This window comes from Tamandua tetradactyla, chromosome 6 (assembly GCF_023851605.1).
Source record: "Tamandua tetradactyla isolate mTamTet1 chromosome 6, mTamTet1.pri, whole genome shotgun sequence".
In the NCBI taxonomy this organism is placed as follows: domain Eukaryota; kingdom Metazoa; phylum Chordata; class Mammalia; order Pilosa; family Myrmecophagidae; genus Tamandua; species Tamandua tetradactyla.
In genome coordinates, this window is record NC_135332.1 from 21198897 (window position 1) to 21220213 (window position 21317).

Here is a 21317-nt window from a genome sequence, read left to right on the forward strand (position 1 = left end):
GGAGGGGTGTGTATGTGGCCAACTGATCAACACTTTTTATTGATGGCCTACATACTGACCCTAAATAATCTTGAAGATTTTGAGAAATAGGTTTGAATTGACTCCGCTTGAGGAGTAAGAGACACAGGCTAGATTGATTCTGATAGCTGATCACCCAGAAGAGAAGCTAAAGCTATGGAGAATCGTGACTTACATTCTCTGTGAAACTGCTAAGCTCCATTTCTTCAACTACTATGTTATTTTGGAGCTTAATCAATGGATTAGATCAATGGAATGGGTTCTAGAGTTAGCGAAGTTCAAGTGACAACAGGTGAGATAAAATTTTAAGAGGCCGGATGGTCACAGTCGTCAGCCTCAGAAAGAATTTGGTAAGCAAAGTAGCCATTTATTTTCAAGTCACGTATGTTCACCTAGCATGATCTCGTTCTCATGTGCTAGTTGGAAGTCTGATTCTCTTTCATCACTCATCTGCAGCAAGATGATTAAAATTAGCTAGTAGTATTAATAGCCAATATTTATACCCTTGCTATGAGCCAGGAAGGATAGAAAATATTTCATGTGTTTTATCCTTATAAGAGCCCTCTGAGATAGTTATCTCTTATTACTTCCGGCTTACTGATGAGAAAACTGAGGTCTCAGAATGTTAGATAACTTGCATAGATTCTATAGCTAGTCGGTGGAAGAAAGAGGATTTGAATCCAGGCAAGCTGACTCCAGAGCCCCTACTTTTAACAACATACATGAAACTGAATTTATTTAGCACAAAAGACTTTCTTTTATTCTGAGGTTATATCCATCCTACCTGTTAATATTAAAATGTGTTTTCTCATATGAAATGGTGGTGATAGATGATGTCAGGTTGGATTTTTTTTTTTAATGAAAGTTTTACCTTGCAAAATAAAAGCTAAGCAGCCCATTGACAGCACTTCTTTTTCTGACAGCACTTCTTTGCAGATAAAAAAAAAAAAAAAGCTTTTGCTATTCTGTGAACTCCAAGTCTGAAAAATACTGGTCAGAAAACTGGAACTCCTAGTTGGTAATATTTAATGTTCTGTAAAGATTTTTCACCTGATTTATTTCCTAATGCATTTAATCCAGTCAATCCTCACCTCTCTGGCACCTGACCACAAATCATACTTTCAGCCTTTTTGACAAATATCTATTGTGAAACATAATGCAGTCTTTGTGGTTCATGCTCTAGGAAATCACTTAGAAAGCTTTATGCCATGGAGTCTAGAATGAGATATAAATCAGTCTTATAATAAATTCTGTACAAATAGTCTTATAGTGAGGTTCCTGTAAATCCTTGGTAAGCAATGGCATTGTCATTTGCTCTTTGATTCCTTTGGCATTTTTTTTTATAGAACCAGATTTATAAGTATTTTATTGTATTAGATTTATCAATACCTTTGGCATTTTTTTAATATTATATTTTCCTTGAATGATAACTAGTATGTAGTGATAAGATAATAAACCTTAACACTTCTCATTGCCATTAACATTTGGAGAACAAAATGAAAGTGAATACAAATATTCCTGCTAGAGAGAAATGAACAGAGAGAACAGCCAGATAAAGAAGCTGTCTGGCTTACTTGCTCTTCCTAAACACTGTCTTCATTAGGGGTTTTATTTATCCGTGTGTTATTGATGACTTTAGCATCCATGTAGATGATCTGTTCAACGATATGGCCTTACTTCCAATGAACTTTTCCTTCGTTCCACCTGGGCCACCCACTTGTTGGTCATACCCAAGATTATGTCTTTGCCAATAACCACATCCCTTCTGGGATCTGAGTTCTCAGCATTCTGCTGTCTGGCCACCTCCCATTGTTTCCCCTGCTTACCTTTAGCAAGCCCTGTCCTCCCCACCCACCTACCCCCAGTTTGATCCCATTGGAAGCTCCAGTTCACTTCCAGATCTTTTTGTCCTCTCTTCCCTCCTTACTCAGTTTAGACAGCATAATCTATCACTTGTTATGTTCCTTGCATATACCCTCAGGGCATGCCTCTAATCTTCAGTAGGTAGCAAAGCCCCAAGTGTTTTTCTGGTCCCTGCCTACCCTGAACCAGGACCCTGGCTGCTAAATACGACCAAAGGAAAGCACAAAACCAGGGTGTCTCACCGTACTTTAAATTATGAACTACACCTTAATTAGGTTCTCAATATTTATCCTAGTATTTGTTCTGGTTTTCCTTAGCCTACTTGATTTTCTCTCTTACTTCCTGAGATGACTAGCTCACACCTTCTCCACTCTTCTCAAACTTCCACCCCACCTCTTCCCTTCCATCCTCACCAGCAGCTGATGACCTGGAATCTTATTTGGCTGAGCAAACAGAAGCAATTAGAAAATAACTTTCTCATCGTCCCACCCACAAAAATGTATCATTTGTTGAATGAGTAAAAGAATGATGTCACCTGTAACTTCATATATTCCTATATTCAAATATAAATAACAACTTGGATTCCATTATGTTTTTCATTGACACCTTCCATTATGTCACCAGAAAAGAGTTGTTTTTATGTTTGCGCCTTATCCGAATAAAAAATAGGTATTTTAAAGAAGATAATTAATAGGAGCAATTAGTAAAACAAGCAGTTAAATAATGGAACAAGAGAAAAAATGTTTGGAAATATATTTGATTATATTGTTGGCCTACAACAATTCTTACTTATAAAAGGTGTAGAGAAAAGAGAAAAGATGTGAATGGCTTAGAAATGAAGATTAAAACCCCAGACTTTTAAATTAAAGGTTAAATGTCTTGAACTTGATAATGGCAAGTGATTACATAAGTGAATAGGGGTGTTTTAGGAAATATACATGGAAGTATTATGTGTTCAAAGAATATGATATATGCAACCTGCTCTCAGATGTTCAGAAGGTGGTAGGGATGTAGGTAGGGAGGTAGGGAGGTAGGTAGATACTAGATAAATATATAAAATGAAAAGGCAAGGTGACAAAATGTTAAAATTGTTGGATCTGGGTATATGGGGGGGGCATATGTTGGTGTTTTCTATACAGGATTTGTATTATTTTTGCAACTGTTAAGTTTGAAGTTATTTCAAAATAAAAAGTTTTTAAAAAGCAAAACCTTAAACTTTGTCGTAAAAATAGAAAAAAGTTAAGAACAAGTCATGTGATACTTTTTACCTCATACTCTGGATGGGAAAATTAGAATATAGAATTTGCCTATAGATATGTTGACTTCAAATTTAATTAAATCTGGTTATTTGCCTCATGTTGCTAAACTTTAAGATTCGAAGAGATGGTTAAACTAAAATAGTCAAGATTCTTATACCCAACTTTGATAAAATTTATATTTAAGGAATTGAATAAGAATCTTCACCTAACCTCACACTGCAATATAAAATATATATACATAGTTACAATGATGAGGATACTAATCCCACGACCTGAATTTTCTATGCTGAGTTCACTGAACTAATGGCATGTCTCTGCTGATACACAGTTCTCCCCATATTTTCTAAATTCCCCATATTCTTTTCAAACTTTTACCATGCTTTCCAGTATCCTCTTCTCATCCCTCATTTTGTAGATGACCTAGCTCCTACTTCACAAAGTAAACAGAATCCGTCAGGCATAATCTCATCTTCCCTCCTCTTTTCCCCTTTACTTAACTCGTCTCAGAAGAAAAGGTGTCCTTACAAGCTTTCTCTCTAAATCTTTCTACTTGTTCGCAGTGTTCCTGAAAATGTGATCTCTGTGTATGCTCATACTACTTAGCTTCCTTCTTATAATCTAACCCTACACTAAAACCCTCTGGCCCAGATCAGCATGAAGTTCCTGATTTTTAAATATGTTGGCCTCTTTTCATTTTGTCTCTGCAACATTTGTCCCCATTATCATATTCCTGTGCTTAAAATTTTCGGTGGCTTTCCATTTGCTCCAGAACTGATATTCCAAAAAATAATGAGCCATAGTTCTGATGTCTTTTCTGACCTTTCAACTTGCATTTTTAGTAAACAGTACTGTCTGAATCTCAAATGCAGCACAGCCAAATGCAAATAAATTATTTCTTCCATTCTCCAAATGAGTTCTCCTATTCTCTTCCTTTTGCTATCTTCTTGAAATTTCTGAAATTACTATTATTTTGCTCATGTGCCCAGACTAGATACCCTAAGGTCATTCTTGACTCCTATTCTGATTTTTCACTTGGCCTCTAAGCATTGATGAATATTCCCCACCTTGGTCTCTTCCTTTCTTTTCCTACTACTGTTGCCTCTTTCCATTCCTAGTTTCTTGTCTGGATTATTTCAGTAGTTTGTAACTCAAGGGTTCTTAATGTGTGTTCCATAAGTGGATCTCAGAGGATCTAAGAATCTCCAAGCTTTATTTGCAAAATTTCTTTGTATTTGTGCGTTTTCCTAGGGTTGTCCATTAGACTATTGCGTGAGAAAGAAAATGAGAAATAGAATGAGAGAATGTGGTCTTTCCAGTGAGTCAGTGCTATGATTTTTTCTCTTTCCATGCCCACTCTTTGCTGTTTAGTTCCCTGACCTCTGAGTAGAGAGAGCCTGAAATACATCTTTAAAAAAAAAAAAGTAGCAAGAGAAGTCCAGCACAGCTCAGCAGTAAGGCAATGTAGGAGCCTGAGATTAGAGGTTCCCAATATTAGAGCCAGGCTTTAACGTCCTAGAGAAGCTTAGGAGAAAGCTGGGGCATTGGCAGGGATGGGTAGGGGTGTCCTTCTGAGACCTCTGGACCCCTTGTTCACATGCTTCCAGAGGACTTGGAAGGATTTGAAAGCAATACTGGATGAAAATCCAGAACCATGCAATGGCACAGTATCCCAAGAACAAAGTTAAGAATGTTCCTCCAACTGAACTTCTACCCTCTGCTTCTTGGTTCTCTAGTCCTTCCTCCACTCTACCATCAGAGTTAGCTTTAAAAAAAAATTCTGTTCAATTTTTTCAGAGCTAACTTTTAAGCATATATCTGATTATGTACCTTCCCTGTCTAAAAGTCTTAAGTGACTTTCCATTGCTTACAACACAAAGCTAAAACTCTTGGACATGGTATCAAGGCCTTCCAGAGTTAGGCTCAGGCTTAACCCATCAGCCTCATCTCCTGTACTTTGCTCACCAACAAAGCTCTAGCCACAACAAGTTACTACTTACTATTCTGAGAAAACAGTTTCTATGTACATACCTTTAGGTCTTTGATCATAGTATTCTCACACTTTAGGGTGCTGTTTGCTCTCCAAGAACCTCCTTCCCATCCTTCAAGACCCAGATTGAGTGTTATTGCTTTCCTATGTCCATCCCTGATTTTCTGCCATCACCTTAGCAGAATTAGTCTCTCTTGGCTAGGCTATAAAACACTTAATTCATAGCTCTGATATTTCATATTGTACTGTAGATAACCTATTTTTATTCCTACTAAGCAAAGAATGCCCTGGAGATAGGGACACCTTTTTCATCTTTGTATCCTTAACACCTAGCTTAGTACATAGTCCAAACAGGAATTTAATACACCTTTGTTGAATGGAATTACTTATTAAGAGTTTTTGTGACTCATTTAAAATTAGAGACCAATGCTTATTTAATAGGTCAGAATAGGATATAATAATAATTATAATAATGAAGTTCCATGTCCATTGCTTATTCAAGTAACTACTTCCTTTGTGGAAGTGGACTTTTGAAATCTTCATGTGTCAATATATATATTTATGTGCTTTCTTGAGATCCTGAAGGAATTATAGTTCTAGTGCAGACTAGAACTTCTGTGACATTGCTATTGATGTTATATTGAATAGATTCTGTCATTTCAGAGGTTTGTATTATCTGTAAGTTCCATAGATATGCATTTTATCCCTTTTTCTTTCAATTTTCATAGTAATATTTTATTAATTTTTCTGTAAGGTCTGAGTTCAATTCAGAACATAGTAAATTGAGTATATTCCATGTACAAAAACAGTTATAAAAGTAAAGTTCTAATACATATATTTTATATAGTTTATTTTACCAAATTTGCAAAATCCCCATCATTGCAAATTTGCTTTGGTGCTTAAATTAGTACAGCTATTTTATGTATGTATATGAATACATAAGCAATGAATAAATCAAGAGCTGAATTCAAATAAATTTTTTTAATGCACTAGTCAAAATATAACTTTTGTACTAAATAAACATTTTTTGCTTGTCTTACACATACGCTAAGGTTTTAAAATTCAAATAAATTTTTAAAGTCATTCTTCTCTCTCTTATTTTCTTAGAATTTTGTAGGAAAAGAGTAATATACTTTTTCAACCATTTATTGAGTACATATTGTGTGCTAGGCATTATGCTGGGTGTTTGTGATTCAGAATTAATGAAGCAATACCTGCCCTTGAGTAGTTCACAGTCTAATAGAGAGTAAGGCATATAAACAAAAAAATTGCAATTTAAACCTTAGATAAAAAGAAAGAAAATGCCTCCTCTGAGACTGAGGCTAAGGCTGAGAATGGATTTGTCTGCAGATAAATTTGTGGGTTGAAGAGCAGCAAGCTGAAGGGAGTTCATGCCTGATAGTCTTTTTTTATAAATATAAATGAAGTAGGAATCAAGGTCATCTCTAATATAGCATAGAGTGGCTCTTGAGAAGAATGATAAAGCTCTGGCTAACTACTAAGGAGAAGGCAGATGAGTTAATAAAGACAAGTAAAGAGTGGCATATCATATTCAGAAAGCAGTGAGAGTAGTGCTGAAATTGGATAACATGACATTGTAGGGCACAGTGGTGTCATTTTCCCCAGCGGTACTCCGTGACCTACGTGAAGGTACAGTAAAGCCCTATTGTATTGCGTGCTCGTGGGATGGGTGTAATAGAAGTATAAGAAGGCTGAGAAGTTGACAGTCCTTGAAGAAAATATGGCTTACTAAGGAAGGAAGTATAGTTAGGAGATTAATAAACTTAGAGAAGGTGAAGAAGTAAAAAAAAAAACTGGCGATGAAGACCAGGGCTAGGGCTTTGTAGTTAGCAAATCTTCATTTACTCCTTTCTGGCTCTCCTCTCCCTGTTTCCATGCCACCATCATCTCTGTCTGCCCCAACTATAGTTAATCCATATGAGCAGTTTCAAACCATGATGGTAGCAGTTGGTTTGGAAGGGGAGACTAGGAGCCAGGTTTTATAGTCCTCATCAGATATGTTCTGGTGGCTTGGATGCTGGCAGTTCATGGTGATATCTGCCTGTAAGAGAAGCTCAAAGCTTATCCCTTTATCTTTCTGCCACTCATTCTTGAAGGATGAGTCAAGGACGAAAGACATTTTATTGGGCCATGGCTCTTGGGCCATGAATTTATACTGTAATGAGAAGCCTAAGACTCTAAGCATGCATACAAAACTTTCTACTAAGTTTCCCTGTCTCTACAGGCCTAACCATAAGCACAGATCTCATAACTCTCAAGGACTTAAGAAAGGAGTCTTTTCTTGAAATGCAGATGAAAATGTTGGCCATATTGGCAGCCCATAGGGTCTTCCTCTTCAGAATTTAAAGTTTCTGATAGAGTTGCTATTTGAGATTAAATTAAATATGTATTGTCGTAGTTTTTTTCCTTAAAGATAAAATTTTTAAAGAATTTCATTCCAAATGAGCTCAAACTATTTTCAATGGAAGCACACTCCATTTCCAGAAATTTTTTTTTTCCCTTGTAGTTTTGAGTGTAACATTGAACTCTGGTAATTCATTATTTCAGAGTACTTTTTTTGGTGTAATATAAAGAAAAAATTCATACATCTGAATTGTGAAACTGCTAGAAAAGTGAGAATTCCTGGAGTCAGTAAACAGAGATGACAGTTAATCTTCATCTTAAGAAGTAGAGTAAACACTCATTTGAAGTTGTCTGAAGAAATCCTGGGGAGTTTGGATCATCAGTCTTGCTCTTCTGCTATTGTTAATGATACCTTAGGACATTTAGCAAATCATGCCTAGAAAATAACTGAATACTACTCTTTCAGCACGTCATCTTCATCTGAGTTGCTCTCAAAAAACATGTGCCTCATCCTCACTTGGCATCAGCCACACAAAGTAAGATCTTCAGTTTTGTCCACAAAAATCTACAGCCTCCATCTGGAGCCTGTGAATTGCTCTGTGCCCATCCAACTCAGAGATGTTTGCCCTTTTTTTAAGTGTATGTATTGACAGTGTTATATTGTGAGTAAGGTAGAGTTTTCATAGCCTGGCATATTGTAATAGATTTATTTTGGGTTAATTTGCCTAAAACCAGTTCTTTTTTTTCTTGGTCTTAAACGAAAAATAAGTAATATTTAGTGTTGAGACCAAAGAGACATTTTTAGAGTTAAAAATGTTTGTTCCAAATGATAGTTGAAGTGTATGACCTTTAATTGGCAGCTTTTTTCCCTCGAACATTAGTACTGATACAGGAATTGTTTCTAGATTTTCTGTAAAATAGAGCTTTAGTTGTTCATTGTTATTGTGAATATTAATATATGTTAAAGAAAAGTATCATTGTATTGTTCCTAAAATGCATATGAGGGGAGAAGAAAACTTTCCTTTAGATGTCTTACTTGGATTTTAGTTGGTTATTATAAGGCTGCTTTCTTTTCCTTTTTAGGTTGCAAACATGTTAAAGGCATCCTGTTATATGGGCCCCCAGGTTGTGGTAAGACTCTCTTGGCTCGACAGATTGGCAAGATGTTGAATGCAAGAGAGCCCAAAGTGGTTAATGGACCAGAAATCCTTAACAAGTACGTGGGAGAATCAGAGGCTAACATTCGTAAACTCTTCGCTGACGCTGAGGAGGAACAAAGGAGGGTAATGTAAAAATAGTTATAATTTAGTAAAAGTTTGTCATCATTTGTATGATAAATGAAACCCAGATTTATGGTTGAAAACTTGTTACTGTATGTTCTAGTTTGCTAGCTGCCAGAATGCAACACACCAGAGACGGATTGGCTTTTAATAAAAGGGAATTTATTTTGTTGGTTCTTCAGAGGAAAGGCAGCTTACTTTCCACTGAGGTTCTTTCTTACGTGGAAGGCACAAGATGGTCTCTGCTGGTCTTCTCTCCAGGCCTCTGGGTTCCAACAACTTTCCCCAGGGTAACTTTCTGCATCTCCAAAGGCCTGGGCTGAGTTGCTAGTGCTGAGATGAGGAATGCCCAGCTGCTTCGGCTGTGCTACATTGAGTTCTCTCATTTAAGCACCAGCCAATTAAGTCAAACGTCACTCATTGCAGCAGGCACGCCTCCTAGCCGACTGCAGATGTAATTGGCAACAGATGAGGTTCACCTGCCGTTGGCTTATGTCTGCAGCAACAAAACTAGGTATGCTCACCTGGCCAAGTTGACAACTGAATCTAACTAACACACTGTATATATTTTGGTTTATGTATGGCACTGAGCTAGGGCTTATGAGGGATGTGCCTGATGTAAGTGAAGTCATTGCCTATGTGTTCATAATGCAGGGTAAGTGATTGAATAGCCAAAAAGTTTGTAAACATAGATCATGAATATATTTTCAGGTGACACTTCTGTTCCACATTACTTCCAGAGAATTGAATTCACTTATCTTCTGAAAAAAAGGGGGATTAAATCCGTAAATAGACAAAAAGCAAAGTCACATCAGTTGTAGAGTGACAGGACTGAGTTGCTAGGGCTCAAAGGAAAACTTGTTTGGAGTCTCAGAAAAATTAAAATTAATTAAGAGTCAAACCAGAATTTACTACTACTAATGTATTTATTTTGTTGACAGAAGGTTTAAAAACGATGCCATGGGATTTCTGGTTGGCAATATGGCTGACTGTGTAACTTGAAATCCTTTTTCTACAAATCCCTCCAAATGATAGGTAAAATAAAACTAAAATGATTTTCAATACATAATTGAGTTTTGGGGAAAGAAAGGAAACTCTCCAGAAATTAAAAGAAAACTCTGAAAATTAGAGTGGTAAGGATGTGTGCTGTGATGATCTATGGGTTTCAGTTTTAACATCCACTTGGGGGCAGAAAATGAAACCTCTATGAACCCATTTAAAGTGTAGACTAGAAACTTAGACTTTCAGTGAAAAGAGTAGACTAGAAAATACCTGCCTACCAGCAAAGAGAAATAACAAAATGTCCAATATCTGGCTGAGTTATAGAATAGAAGCTGAGAGATCTTCCTTGGAAATTCCAAACCGTAGATTCTTGCCTCATGCTGGTCTAGGATTTGAATATATACAATCTGTGTGATCTGGAACCCCAAACTTAGAAATTAATTTTAAAAATTAGTGGGTCAGTGATACCATAGGGTTGTAGATATAGACAAACCCTAAGAGATTTGTCCACAATTCAGGGGCCAATGGATTCCCACAAGAAAACAATAATAGTAAGCTCTGCTACAGATGGTTTCACAAGAAAGTTTACCAAACACACAAGGAAAGGATCCACACTGAGTGAAAGTCAGCAACCAAGAACTTGAGATGATAAATCAATTTAAAAGAGAAATTAAATTTGTCTGGTTAAAATAAAGATATAAAAGTAGGAGTAGAAACTATAATAAAAGAAACAGAACCTTATGAAAAGTAAATAGGCAGATTTGGGGAGAAAAAGAAAATTAGAAAAGCTTCAAGAAATGGAAAATGTAGTCAACAAAATTTAAAACTCAGCAGTCAGATTAAATAGTCAGTATGTTTTAACTGAAGAGCGAAGTGGTAAACAAGGGAATAGATCTAAAAAAATCAACCAAACTGTAGCACAGGGAGATATAAAGATGGAAAATATGAAAGAGAAGTTGAGCTAACAGTTAAAATGAGAGGTCCAAATAGAATAGCTTAGGGGCAGTATTCAAAGAGAGAATGGTTGGGAATTTTCTAGAATTTATAAGAGACATAAATACTTAGATTCAGGTAGCACCATGAGCCCAAATGGGAGAAATAAAAATTAATTTATTCCTAGACCTGTTATGGTGAAACTAGAGAATGTCAAAAAAAAACAAAAATGACTGCTTTCACAGGGACGTCCATTACATTGACAACAAATGTCTCAACAACAGCAAGAAAGAACAGAAGACAGAAGAGTAATATCTTCACAAGGCTAAGTGAAAATAACTGTTAACTTAGAATTTTATACCCAACTTAATTCTCATTCAGGAAGTGTGTGAAATAAAAACCTTGTTTTCAGACAAAAATGAATAGAATTTAGTAGTCGCAGATACTTGTTAAAAGAATGTGAAGTAGGCTATACTTGTGGCTGAAGGAAATTGAGCCCAATATGAGTTCAAGAAAAATGATGGGTACAAGAAAAAATAATGAGCAGTGAATTTGGTGAAAAGGTAGATAAAATCTGCGGCTTCTTCTGATAGCAATGACGTATTATATTATTTGAATCAAGCCTTCCGTTGAAGACTATTAGAAAAGATGAACAAAATAAAATGTAAATTTTTACTTGAAGGCATCAAAGAACTTACACCATCTAGAAGGAGAATGGAGTCCCAGAAAAAAGTGTCCTGGGTATTTGGGATCACTGTTCCTCTGGAGACATTAACCCGTTCTGGAAGGAGTTGATAAGAAGCTAAGCACCCTTTTGGCGGTCTGGAGAAGGAGTAAAGAGAACAGTGTTAGAATCCAGGTCTCCCATGACTTGTTTTGAGTTGGGACCCTGCAAGATTACACCATAGGGCAAGGGCTAACCAGAGGTAGACAGGCTTTCACAGAGACTGCAGATTGGCTTTGAATCATGATACTCCCTAAAATTAGATTGAGGGTTTCTTAAATTACTGGTGTTTCCAGGCACCTGCAGAATTGTAAACCCTTCCTGGATGAAAGTAACAACATGCAGGGCCACAAATTATTTCTATAAAGGTAATGCCTGTCTTATAATCAAAAGCAGCCAGATACACAAGGATGCAAACAACATGAACAGAGAGAAACAAAAGATGACAGAAATGGGGCCTCCGGATATTGGAATTTTCAGATATAGACTACTTTAAAAATAACTATACTTATCATGATTAAAGAGATAGAAGAAAAGAATAAGAATTGGCAGAGCACTGGAAACTCTGTTAAATCAAATGGAAATTCTGGAAATGAAATATTCGGTACCTGAAATGAACTCAGTTAACTTAGGTTTAAACAGAAGATTAGACATATCTGAATAGAGAGCTATAAAGATATTAAATGAAAATAACTGTAGATGAGAGGTTAGAACATCTTGAAAAGAGAGTAAGAGGCATAAAGAATATCATGAGATGGTCAAGAGCATATATTTAGAGCTCCAGAAAGGTGGGAAAAAGAAACTGGGACAAAAACAATATTTGCAGAGAAAATAGTTTAGACATTTCTAGAACTGATGAAGAACATTTGTCCACACAAATTCCAATAGCGATATGGGCATAAAACAGGATAAATACCAAAGAAATCTATACCACAGACATCATTGTTAAAATGGTAAAAGCCAAAAACAAAGAGAAAATCTTTAAAGCAGCTGGAGAAAAAAAGGAAAGGAAAGATAACCTTCAAATTAACACCAATTAGCTGGCCTCTGTCTTCTCAACAGAAACACTAGAAATCAGAAGTCAGTTCAATGTCATTTTTAACATGCTAAAAGAGAATAACTTTTAACTTAGAATTTTATATCCAATGATATACAGTGGAGTACTATACAGTAATAAAAATAAATAAACTACAGTTAGGGCTTAGTTGTAAATCTGGCAAAGATTGAGAAAGAAAGCAGCCCAAAAAAGTACACGCCGTCTGATTCCGTTTTTATGAAGCTCAACTGTAGTGCTTAGTGATGCATGGTTAGGTGATAAAACTATAAGGAAAAGTGAGAAAATAGTTGTCATAAAAATCACATTGTTTATGCCTATGGGGAAAGGTGGACAAGTGGGTATTGGGGAAGTGTCACGAGGAGTGCTTTCAGGGTGCCAGCAGTGTTCTGTCCCCTTTTGTGCTCATGGGAGTGCTCATTTTGTGACACCTCATTGAAGCATGCATTCACATTTCGTGAGCTTTTCTAAGTGTGTCATAACTTACAATAAGAAGTTTAAAAGATATAAATTTTAAAAAGCATTGATATATTATAAAACAAAAACAATAATGTCTCATAAGAGATTTTTAAAAGGATGGAGTTAAAATATGGAACACAACCTATGGGAGAGGCCAGGGTGGATTAAATCCATGTAAGATCCTTGGATTAATTAGGAATAAACTAGAAATGTGAAGTAATATGAGATTTTAAGTCATGTGTACATGTGAAAAATGTGCATAACTGAAACTTTTCCAAAGCATGGGGAGTAGCTTAGAGAGGAATAAAGAAAACCCAATACTTAAGAAGGCAAGAAAGGAATAATAATAGCTAAGGAAAATGTAAAGATAGAGAAAATATAACTTTAAAAAAAGTTTCGTCAGCAACCAAAATAATTAAGGTACCTAACATTACCTCTGAAAGAAAATGTGCGAGACCTTTAAGAAGAAAATTATAAACATTTTTGAAAAACCTTTCAGAACCTAAAAATGATAAAATATTTTCATGTGTGGGAATAACTGACCCTATCATAAAAATGGCAGTTTCTACCCATACTAATCTATGAATTCAGTGCATTTCCAATCAAATCTGAGAGGACTTTTTTGCAATCTGACAACTGATTTGAATTTTTATATGGAGACTTAGAGAGCCATGAACAACCAAGAAAATTTTGAAAGTAATGAAGATTTATCAGATATCAAGACTTACTAGAAAGCTATAGTATTAATTGAAACAATGTTAAATCTATGCAGAAATAGGCTGAGGAAACAGTATATAACACAGGAATAGCTTGTTATATGACAAGTGTAAATCAAAAGGAAAAGAATAGACTTTTCGATGAATAGGGCTGAGATAATTGGCTGTTTGGGAAAAAATAAAATACAATCCCTATCTGACTTCATACAGTAAATTTCAGATGGTTTAGAGACCTAAATGCAAAAAATGAAACTAAAATTTTTACAATAGGAAACTTTTTTCCTAAATTGGGACTAGAAAAAAAATTTTAATTTGGCTACAGTAATATAAAAAATTATGTATAGAAAATAATAGTAAATACAAATGCCTCAAACTGGGAAAAGATATGTGCAGTGCATATAATCTACAAAGAATTGTCGTACATTATACAGTTTTAAAAATCCTCTATAATCAATAAGAAAAAGACACCATAATTTTTTTAAAAACTGGCAAAGGATATGAACAGACAATTCTCAGAGGAAAAAAATAATTGAAGTTAAGCAAATGAAAACATGCTGAGGAAAATACTTAATAAAAAATGACATTATTTCATAAACATCAATCTGGCAAAATTTACAAAGACCGAAAACACCAAGAGTTGGTGAAATCATGGAGAAAGTTTTTCATATATTGCTAGTCAGAATATAAATTAGAAGAATATACCAAGTGGTTAGTACCTTGAAGATTAATTTGACGTCTTACAAAAATGAAGATGCACAAACCCCATGACCAATGAGTCTACTTCAAGACATCTACACTGTTATGCCTGTGCATAAAGACCAGGATGTTAATTTTTGCACTTTTTAATAGGAGAAAATTAGAAACATCTTGACTTTTTGTTCCTCAGTAGGATATGAAATATCATCTAAACACCAAAATGAATAAATTTTCATGGGCTTATATGGTTTATGAATTAATATAAATTGGGAAACATAGTATCTTGTATATATATTTTTTAATCCAGGAAATTTTACAAAATCTAGTTACCTTGTCATTCCTTGCTTTTTAAAATTTTTGTCGAGGGCAAAATAAATTTTATACATTGCCTTTCATAACAACTCTTTTAATGAATGCTTCAAGTCTGTTGTTGCATGATCAGTTGTTTCAGTGTACACATGTTGGTTTTCTCCCCTGCTTCCCGGCATCCCATTAAGTCCTTTTTCATTTTCAGGTTTCTGGCTATCTCAGCCACATTGGTTCCAGCAGTCATTGGTCCTCGTCAGAAAGTTCCAGAATTCATTCAGTTTTATAATCCATCCTTAATACTGCAATATTTTCTGCTTCAGATTTTTTTAACCATTAATGTCCCAAGAAAAATAGTCACTACTGTTTACTATCTGGATTGAATGACCTCTGTTTTAAAAATTGTTTTATTTTATAAATAATTTACAAAGGGAAGAATAAAGAGGCAATGGAAAAACTATTGTATTTATTAAATATTTAAATATAGCAAACCAAATTTTTAGTTCATATTTTCCTATTTATGAAGATGTATATACCCAAAATGGTCAGGATCTACTGAATGCAGCTATCATTCATGAACTTACAATTACTGATTCTAAATTTCAAATATATCTCTATTAGGTTCTAGCTTATCATTACTTTGTGTTCTTCTTGAACTTGTGTTGCTAAAACCCAATGCTTGAAGACTTTTTTTGAAAACTTTGGCCCATAGTTTTGTATAAGAGAGGATGGCCATCAGATGCTCTGTAATTGCAAAGCATTTTAATGTTTAGATATGTCAACATTTTTTAGAATGATCAATCTAATTAATTTTTTAATGTCTACATCATCTGTTTCATTTTGGTCACCTTTCTATAATTCCCACCTTTAGCATCTGCCTATTTACAAACCCTACCTAGGAAATTTTGGTGCACAGATAAGATGAAAAGGGAAAGAATACTATCATTTATCCTTTTAGCAAAATGGGAAGGCCTACTTTCTTGTCATAAAATACTGTGCAGTGGTGATTTCCTTTTGTGTAAGTAACTGGATGAAATACCATAATTTCTTTTTGCCCTTAGAAATATATTATTTACTGATCATTTTTTGAATTTGAGAAAATTCATGTAGAATATCATCATCTGAAGACATGTAGACTGAGATTTTACTTATATGATCAATTTCACTATGTTCATTGGTCTCAAGTGCTGCTGTTTCTTTTTGCATTCATCGTCTGCTTCATCTAGTAATTGTGCAACAGTTTCTTCTGTTAATTTTCTTTTCTTTGCCATTATAGGCAAAAGATTTTTAAAAAACTCTGAATTCTCAGCTATATTCTATAAAAGCTAATATCAGGCAACAATGCTATCTCCAGACTTTTCCACCTTCTTGAAAGATGATGTAATACCTTTGAACAATACAATAAGAAAACTGAAGGATGATGTCATATTGACACAATTTCACTGTTTTATCATTCTTGTAGGCATTTCTGTCATTATTCCATTTTCTTATTGTTTTAATCTTTTTAGCATGGTTGGGAATAATTGACGAATTATCATGAAATAGTTACTAAAATGATGAAGTAGCAAAATATTTCGAGATATAAGAAAAACAAGCTCACTAAGATCTGATAATGTATCTTAGATTTATAGAAAGATCGAATGAACTCATGGTCATTGCAAGATAGAATGAGTTTTATTGTATTAAAAAATATTTTTCCTTTTTGTGCTAAGTCTTTATTATTTAAAGAAATAATATTTATATTTAAAGAAATATAAATCTTTAAAAATAATTAGAACCACACAAAAAAGAAACTCAAAAACTGCAATTGGATCTAATGGACCCTGATGGAGTACAATAAACAGCAGCACAGGTGAGTTAAAATGCCCCATAAAGAAGCATTTCTAAAATTTCAGTTGTAATAGTTTCCACCTGGCTGCATAGGTAACCTGGCTGTTTTTTAACTTGCAGGCAGTTTAAATATGACCTTATTAATGATAAAACTTAGTTTGCAAGAATTTCTAGGTAGGATTAATCATAGCCAACCTTTTCAAGTTGTACTTTTCTCAATTCTTACATCCAGAAATGGTTTGGTATACCAGCTAATGACCCCATGGAGGGTATAGTGTATTACATAATAAAGAAAAGCATCACCTCTGTGATTCTGGACAGTCCAGGCTGACGGAGATGAACACTTGCATATAGGTCAAACTTGTTAAATATAGAACGGCCGCTTTCGAAGGCTGTTGCCAGGGGCTCAACAGCATCTGATCTGTTTCTATGGGGAAAGGCTTTGCAGATGGAAACAACAGAGCTAGAAACCAATGAATTGAAAAAGATTGTATTGTGGAGATTTAAACACTTTGGTAAAGAGTTTATTGATTCAGCTATATTAATCTGTGAACATCAATCTTGATATCTTCCCTACCAGATTCCTAATTTATCGCGGGAAGAATGTGACTTTATTTAAGTGACACCTGTAAAAATTGATATTATTGTACTGACTAGGTTGAGGGAAGGGAACTGATGACAGGTCACAAGATTAGTAACGTTTTGAAAAGGTCAGAATTGTACGGAATTAGGTTTAGGACAGATTGCCCCTGCGATCATTTATTCAAGTACAGTGTTCTTATTGTTTTGGGCTTCCCTGTCCACATATGCGATTTTTGAGGTTAGGCTGAGAAGGAAGCCATGGTTTCAGTGGCAGCATAAAGCACACATAATAGCAGCTTTTTGTTTCATGCTTTATTGGACAGACAACCCTTGAATAAAAAGTCTATTAAAAATAATGTAAACTCACACAGTTTTTCAGCGCAAACAGGAGTATCCTTGTTTTATACAGAAGTCAGCAAGAATTAATACTGTACTATATAGAAGAACTTTAACCGATTTGAGGTTATAGTGCCAATTCCTCATTTTGTCTTTTCTGCAGATGGAAAGATGAACAGTTTTGGTTATGAATTTTTTTAAAGCAGCAAGCTGCCATTTATTATCAGACATCTATTTAATAAATACAATGATATTGAGAAATGAAGTTGATTATTTTCAGATTTGAATGTAATTTTTGAAATATTTGTGGAAGGAGAACAGCTTGTAAGTAATGTTTAATAAAAAACCTCTAGTTAAATTTTAGAAATCTTGATGAACCTGTGACTATCATTTTGCATAAGATTATATCAAAGAATAAATAATAGATCCAATATGAATAACAGAATAAGTATTATAAAGTATTTTATCTGGTTTTTATTATTATGCAATAAAATTGATATGGTATAGTTTTATAAATTTAATATTTCTATGGATTCATGTTAATCACTAAAATAAGGATGTGGAACATTTACATCACCCCAAAAAACTCCCTCATGCTGTCCCTTTGTAGTTATCCTACCCCCCAATCCCTGGTAACTTCTGATCTGTTTTCTGTCCCTATAGTTTCATCTTATAGAGAAGGTCATATAAATGGAATCATATAATATGTAGTTTTTAAAACATATCTTCTTTCACTCAACATATGCCTTTGAAATCTATCCAAGTGGTTGCTTGTATCAAATACCCCTTTTTATTGCTGAGTGGTATTCCATTGTATGGATATACCACAGTTTCTTTATCCATTCACCCACTGAAAGACATTCGGGTTATTTCCAGTTTGGGGCAATTATAAACAAAATTGCTATAAACCAAGGAATGAAATTACTGAGTCATACAGTGTTTTATCTGTGTGATAAAAACTTTACATATTCAGGTTTGTCATAGATCTAATCTAATTCCCTTCAGGTCATTTTTGGCACTGTTTTTCTTCCTACATCTGATGTAACATTTCATTGACCTCTGTCATGTGTTCTTGGTCCCCCCCTTTTTTAGATTGCTTTTACTGTAGGCATTTTCTGGCATTGTAATCTAGAATCTGCCCTGTTTTTACATTTCTCCATCTAGGAATATAGTTTATCTCCTCACAGAATCTGGTTTACTACTAGACTCTTTGTTGTCTATAGATGACATTCAGGTCTGTCTTTCTGTACCCTTCTGTTCAGTTGTTATATTTTGTTCTTTGTAGGATATTTTCAGTGAGATGTTTTATTAATACTTTAATCTTATCAAGGTAGAAACTTTAAAAAAAAATTTCCTTGCATGTTTTCCCTTCTGCAGATTCTGCAGAAGGTAAGTTCTTATCTTCCCTGTCTCTTTCCCCTTCCCCATATGACATAATCACAACTTGAGACTCTGTTTTTTAGTTATCACCTTTCCTATCACCAGAACTCCTATACAGATTCTGTTCTCCTCATTTATGTACCCTTGTTTGTTTCTCACTGACCTTCCAAATGCATACCTCTTCTTTTTCATCCTAAAGTCAAGATTAGTTATCTTATATAAAGACATTCTGCCTTTGCAAATCCTTTGGGAATCTCTGTTTCAATAGAAAGAACTGCTTCTAGATTTCAGTCCCTGGCATGATATTAGTGTAACTTCTGCTTTTCAACATTAGTAAATTTAGTTATCCCTGTATAGGGCCTTGATTACCTCTGAACCTTTTGCTCAGGTGGCCATGCATGCTTCTAAGTTCTTTTATTGTAGACCTTCATTTCTCCCTCCTGTAAGTCTTTGTTCGAATAATTTCTTATACCCCAAAACTAGTTTCCTGTAAGAAAGGAGAATACAGAGCAATGTTTGTAGATGATATGATTGTCCTACCCAGGAAGTTTATTTTTAAATCAGCTAAAAACTTAGATGTTATAAATAAGAGTGAAGTGGCCAAAAATAAAATAAATATACAAAACTAATGGGTTTTGTTTTTATTTGTATAGTTTCTGAAATGAAATGGAAAAATTTCATTCACAAATGCAGCCAAAAAGCATAAGTAGTTATGAATCTTTGCAAAGGAATTTGTATAGCAAAACCATAAAACTTTATTGGGAGACATGAAAGACTTGAATAATTAGAGAGATATATTGTTCTCCTTGAGAAGACTAAATATACTCTAAAGATGTAAGTACCTCCTAAACTAATTTAGAGATTTAACCTACTTCCAATCAAAATTTGGGTGGTTTGTTTCTTTTTCTTTTTTGTTTTTTTTAAAACTAATTATTCTAAATGTTCATTTGGAAGTAAACATTGTTGAAAATAGCTGAACAGTTATAAAAAGAATTATTATGTATGGAGGGGAAGAACTTGCCCTACCAAATATTAAAGTATGCTACGAAGTTAATAGATTAAAATGTGCATGAATCCATGGAACAGAGTAGATATTCTGATAATTACCTAGAATACATCAAAATCTAAAGTGTGACAGAGATGACATCTCAATCAGTGAAGAAAAAGGAGCTGGTCAGTTAACTATCTGAAGAATTAATTGGATTCTCATCTCATTTGTACCATACACAAAAATAAAACTCCAAGAGTTAAATGTAAATAAGCATTTTGAACAGAAGAAAATGTGGGTGACCATCAGCATCTGTAATGGGGAAGAACTTTTAAGAGTAGAAAGAATAGGAAAATCACAAAAATAAAAATTGGTTATGTTGGCTGTTTGTATGATAAAAACAAACAAAAACTCCCATTTATCAAAAAACATACATAAATAAAATAAAAGAACAAATGACAAAGTGGGAAAATATATTTACAACAAATATAATAGTGCCCTTAATATAGAGAGATTTTTTTAAATCAATAAGAAAAGCTCTTAAATCCCAACAGAAAACTGTGCAGAGGACATGAACAAATAATTAATGAGAAAAATTACCAGTGGCAAAAATATATGATATTTTTAAGTACCAGCCTCATCAAGAATTAGACAAATGCCAATTAAAAACAACAAAGAAATACCAGTGTTCATCTATCAAATTGGGAATTACTTTTTACATTTTTCTCATATTCTTTATTTGTGAGATGTACCAAGATAGGTGCTGTTAATTATGAATTGATAAAAACCTTCCTACAAAAGTATTTGACAGCCTATTTCAAGAGTGTTTAAATACGCTATGCGCCTTTGTTTTATATATATAATTTTTTATTACAGAAGTTGTATGTACAAAAGAATCATATAGAAAATGCAAGGTTCCCATATACTACCCCATTAATAACACTTTGGATTAGTGTGGTACATTAGTTATAATTCATGAAAGAACATTTTTATAATTGTTCTATTAATTATAATCCGTCATTTACAATGGGGGTTCGCTGTGTTATATAGTCCTATGTATTTTTTTTAATTTTTATTCTAGTAACATATATACAACCTAAAATTTCTCCTTTTAACCACATTCACATGTATAATTCAGTTCACTTAATTACATTCACAATCTTGTGCTACCGTCATCACCATCCCTTACCAAAACATTACAGTAAACTCGAATAGGAACACCGCACAAATTAATCAATAACTCCTTGTTCTTAACCCCACCCTCGCTGCTGGTAACCTGTATTTGAGATTTTGATTCTATGAATTTGCTTATTTGAATTATTTCACATCAGTGGGATCATAACACTATTTGTTCTTTTGTGTATGGCTCATTTCACGAAGCATAATGTCGTCAAGGTTCATCCATGTTGTCTTATGTATCTGATCTTCATTCCATTTTATGGCTGAAAATATCCCATAGTGTATATATATATATGTATATATATATATATATATATAGCATATACATATATATATGTGTGTGTGTGTGTGTGTATATATA

The 21317-nt window shown here is 34.2% G+C and overlaps 1 protein-coding gene across 2 annotated transcripts in view; it reads left to right on the forward strand.

Moving 5' to 3' along the window:
• NSF (N-ethylmaleimide sensitive factor, vesicle fusing ATPase) overlaps positions 1 to 21317 on the forward strand; it is a 182337-nt gene that overhangs the window by 101140 nt on the left and 59880 nt on the right. For both annotated transcript variants that reach the window (XM_077164052.1, XM_077164053.1), the window contains one exon: positions 8575 to 8774. In XM_077164052.1, the coding sequence (XP_077020167.1) occupies positions 8575 to 8774 (200 nt within the window). The remainder of the gene's footprint in view (positions 1 to 8574; positions 8775 to 21317) is intronic.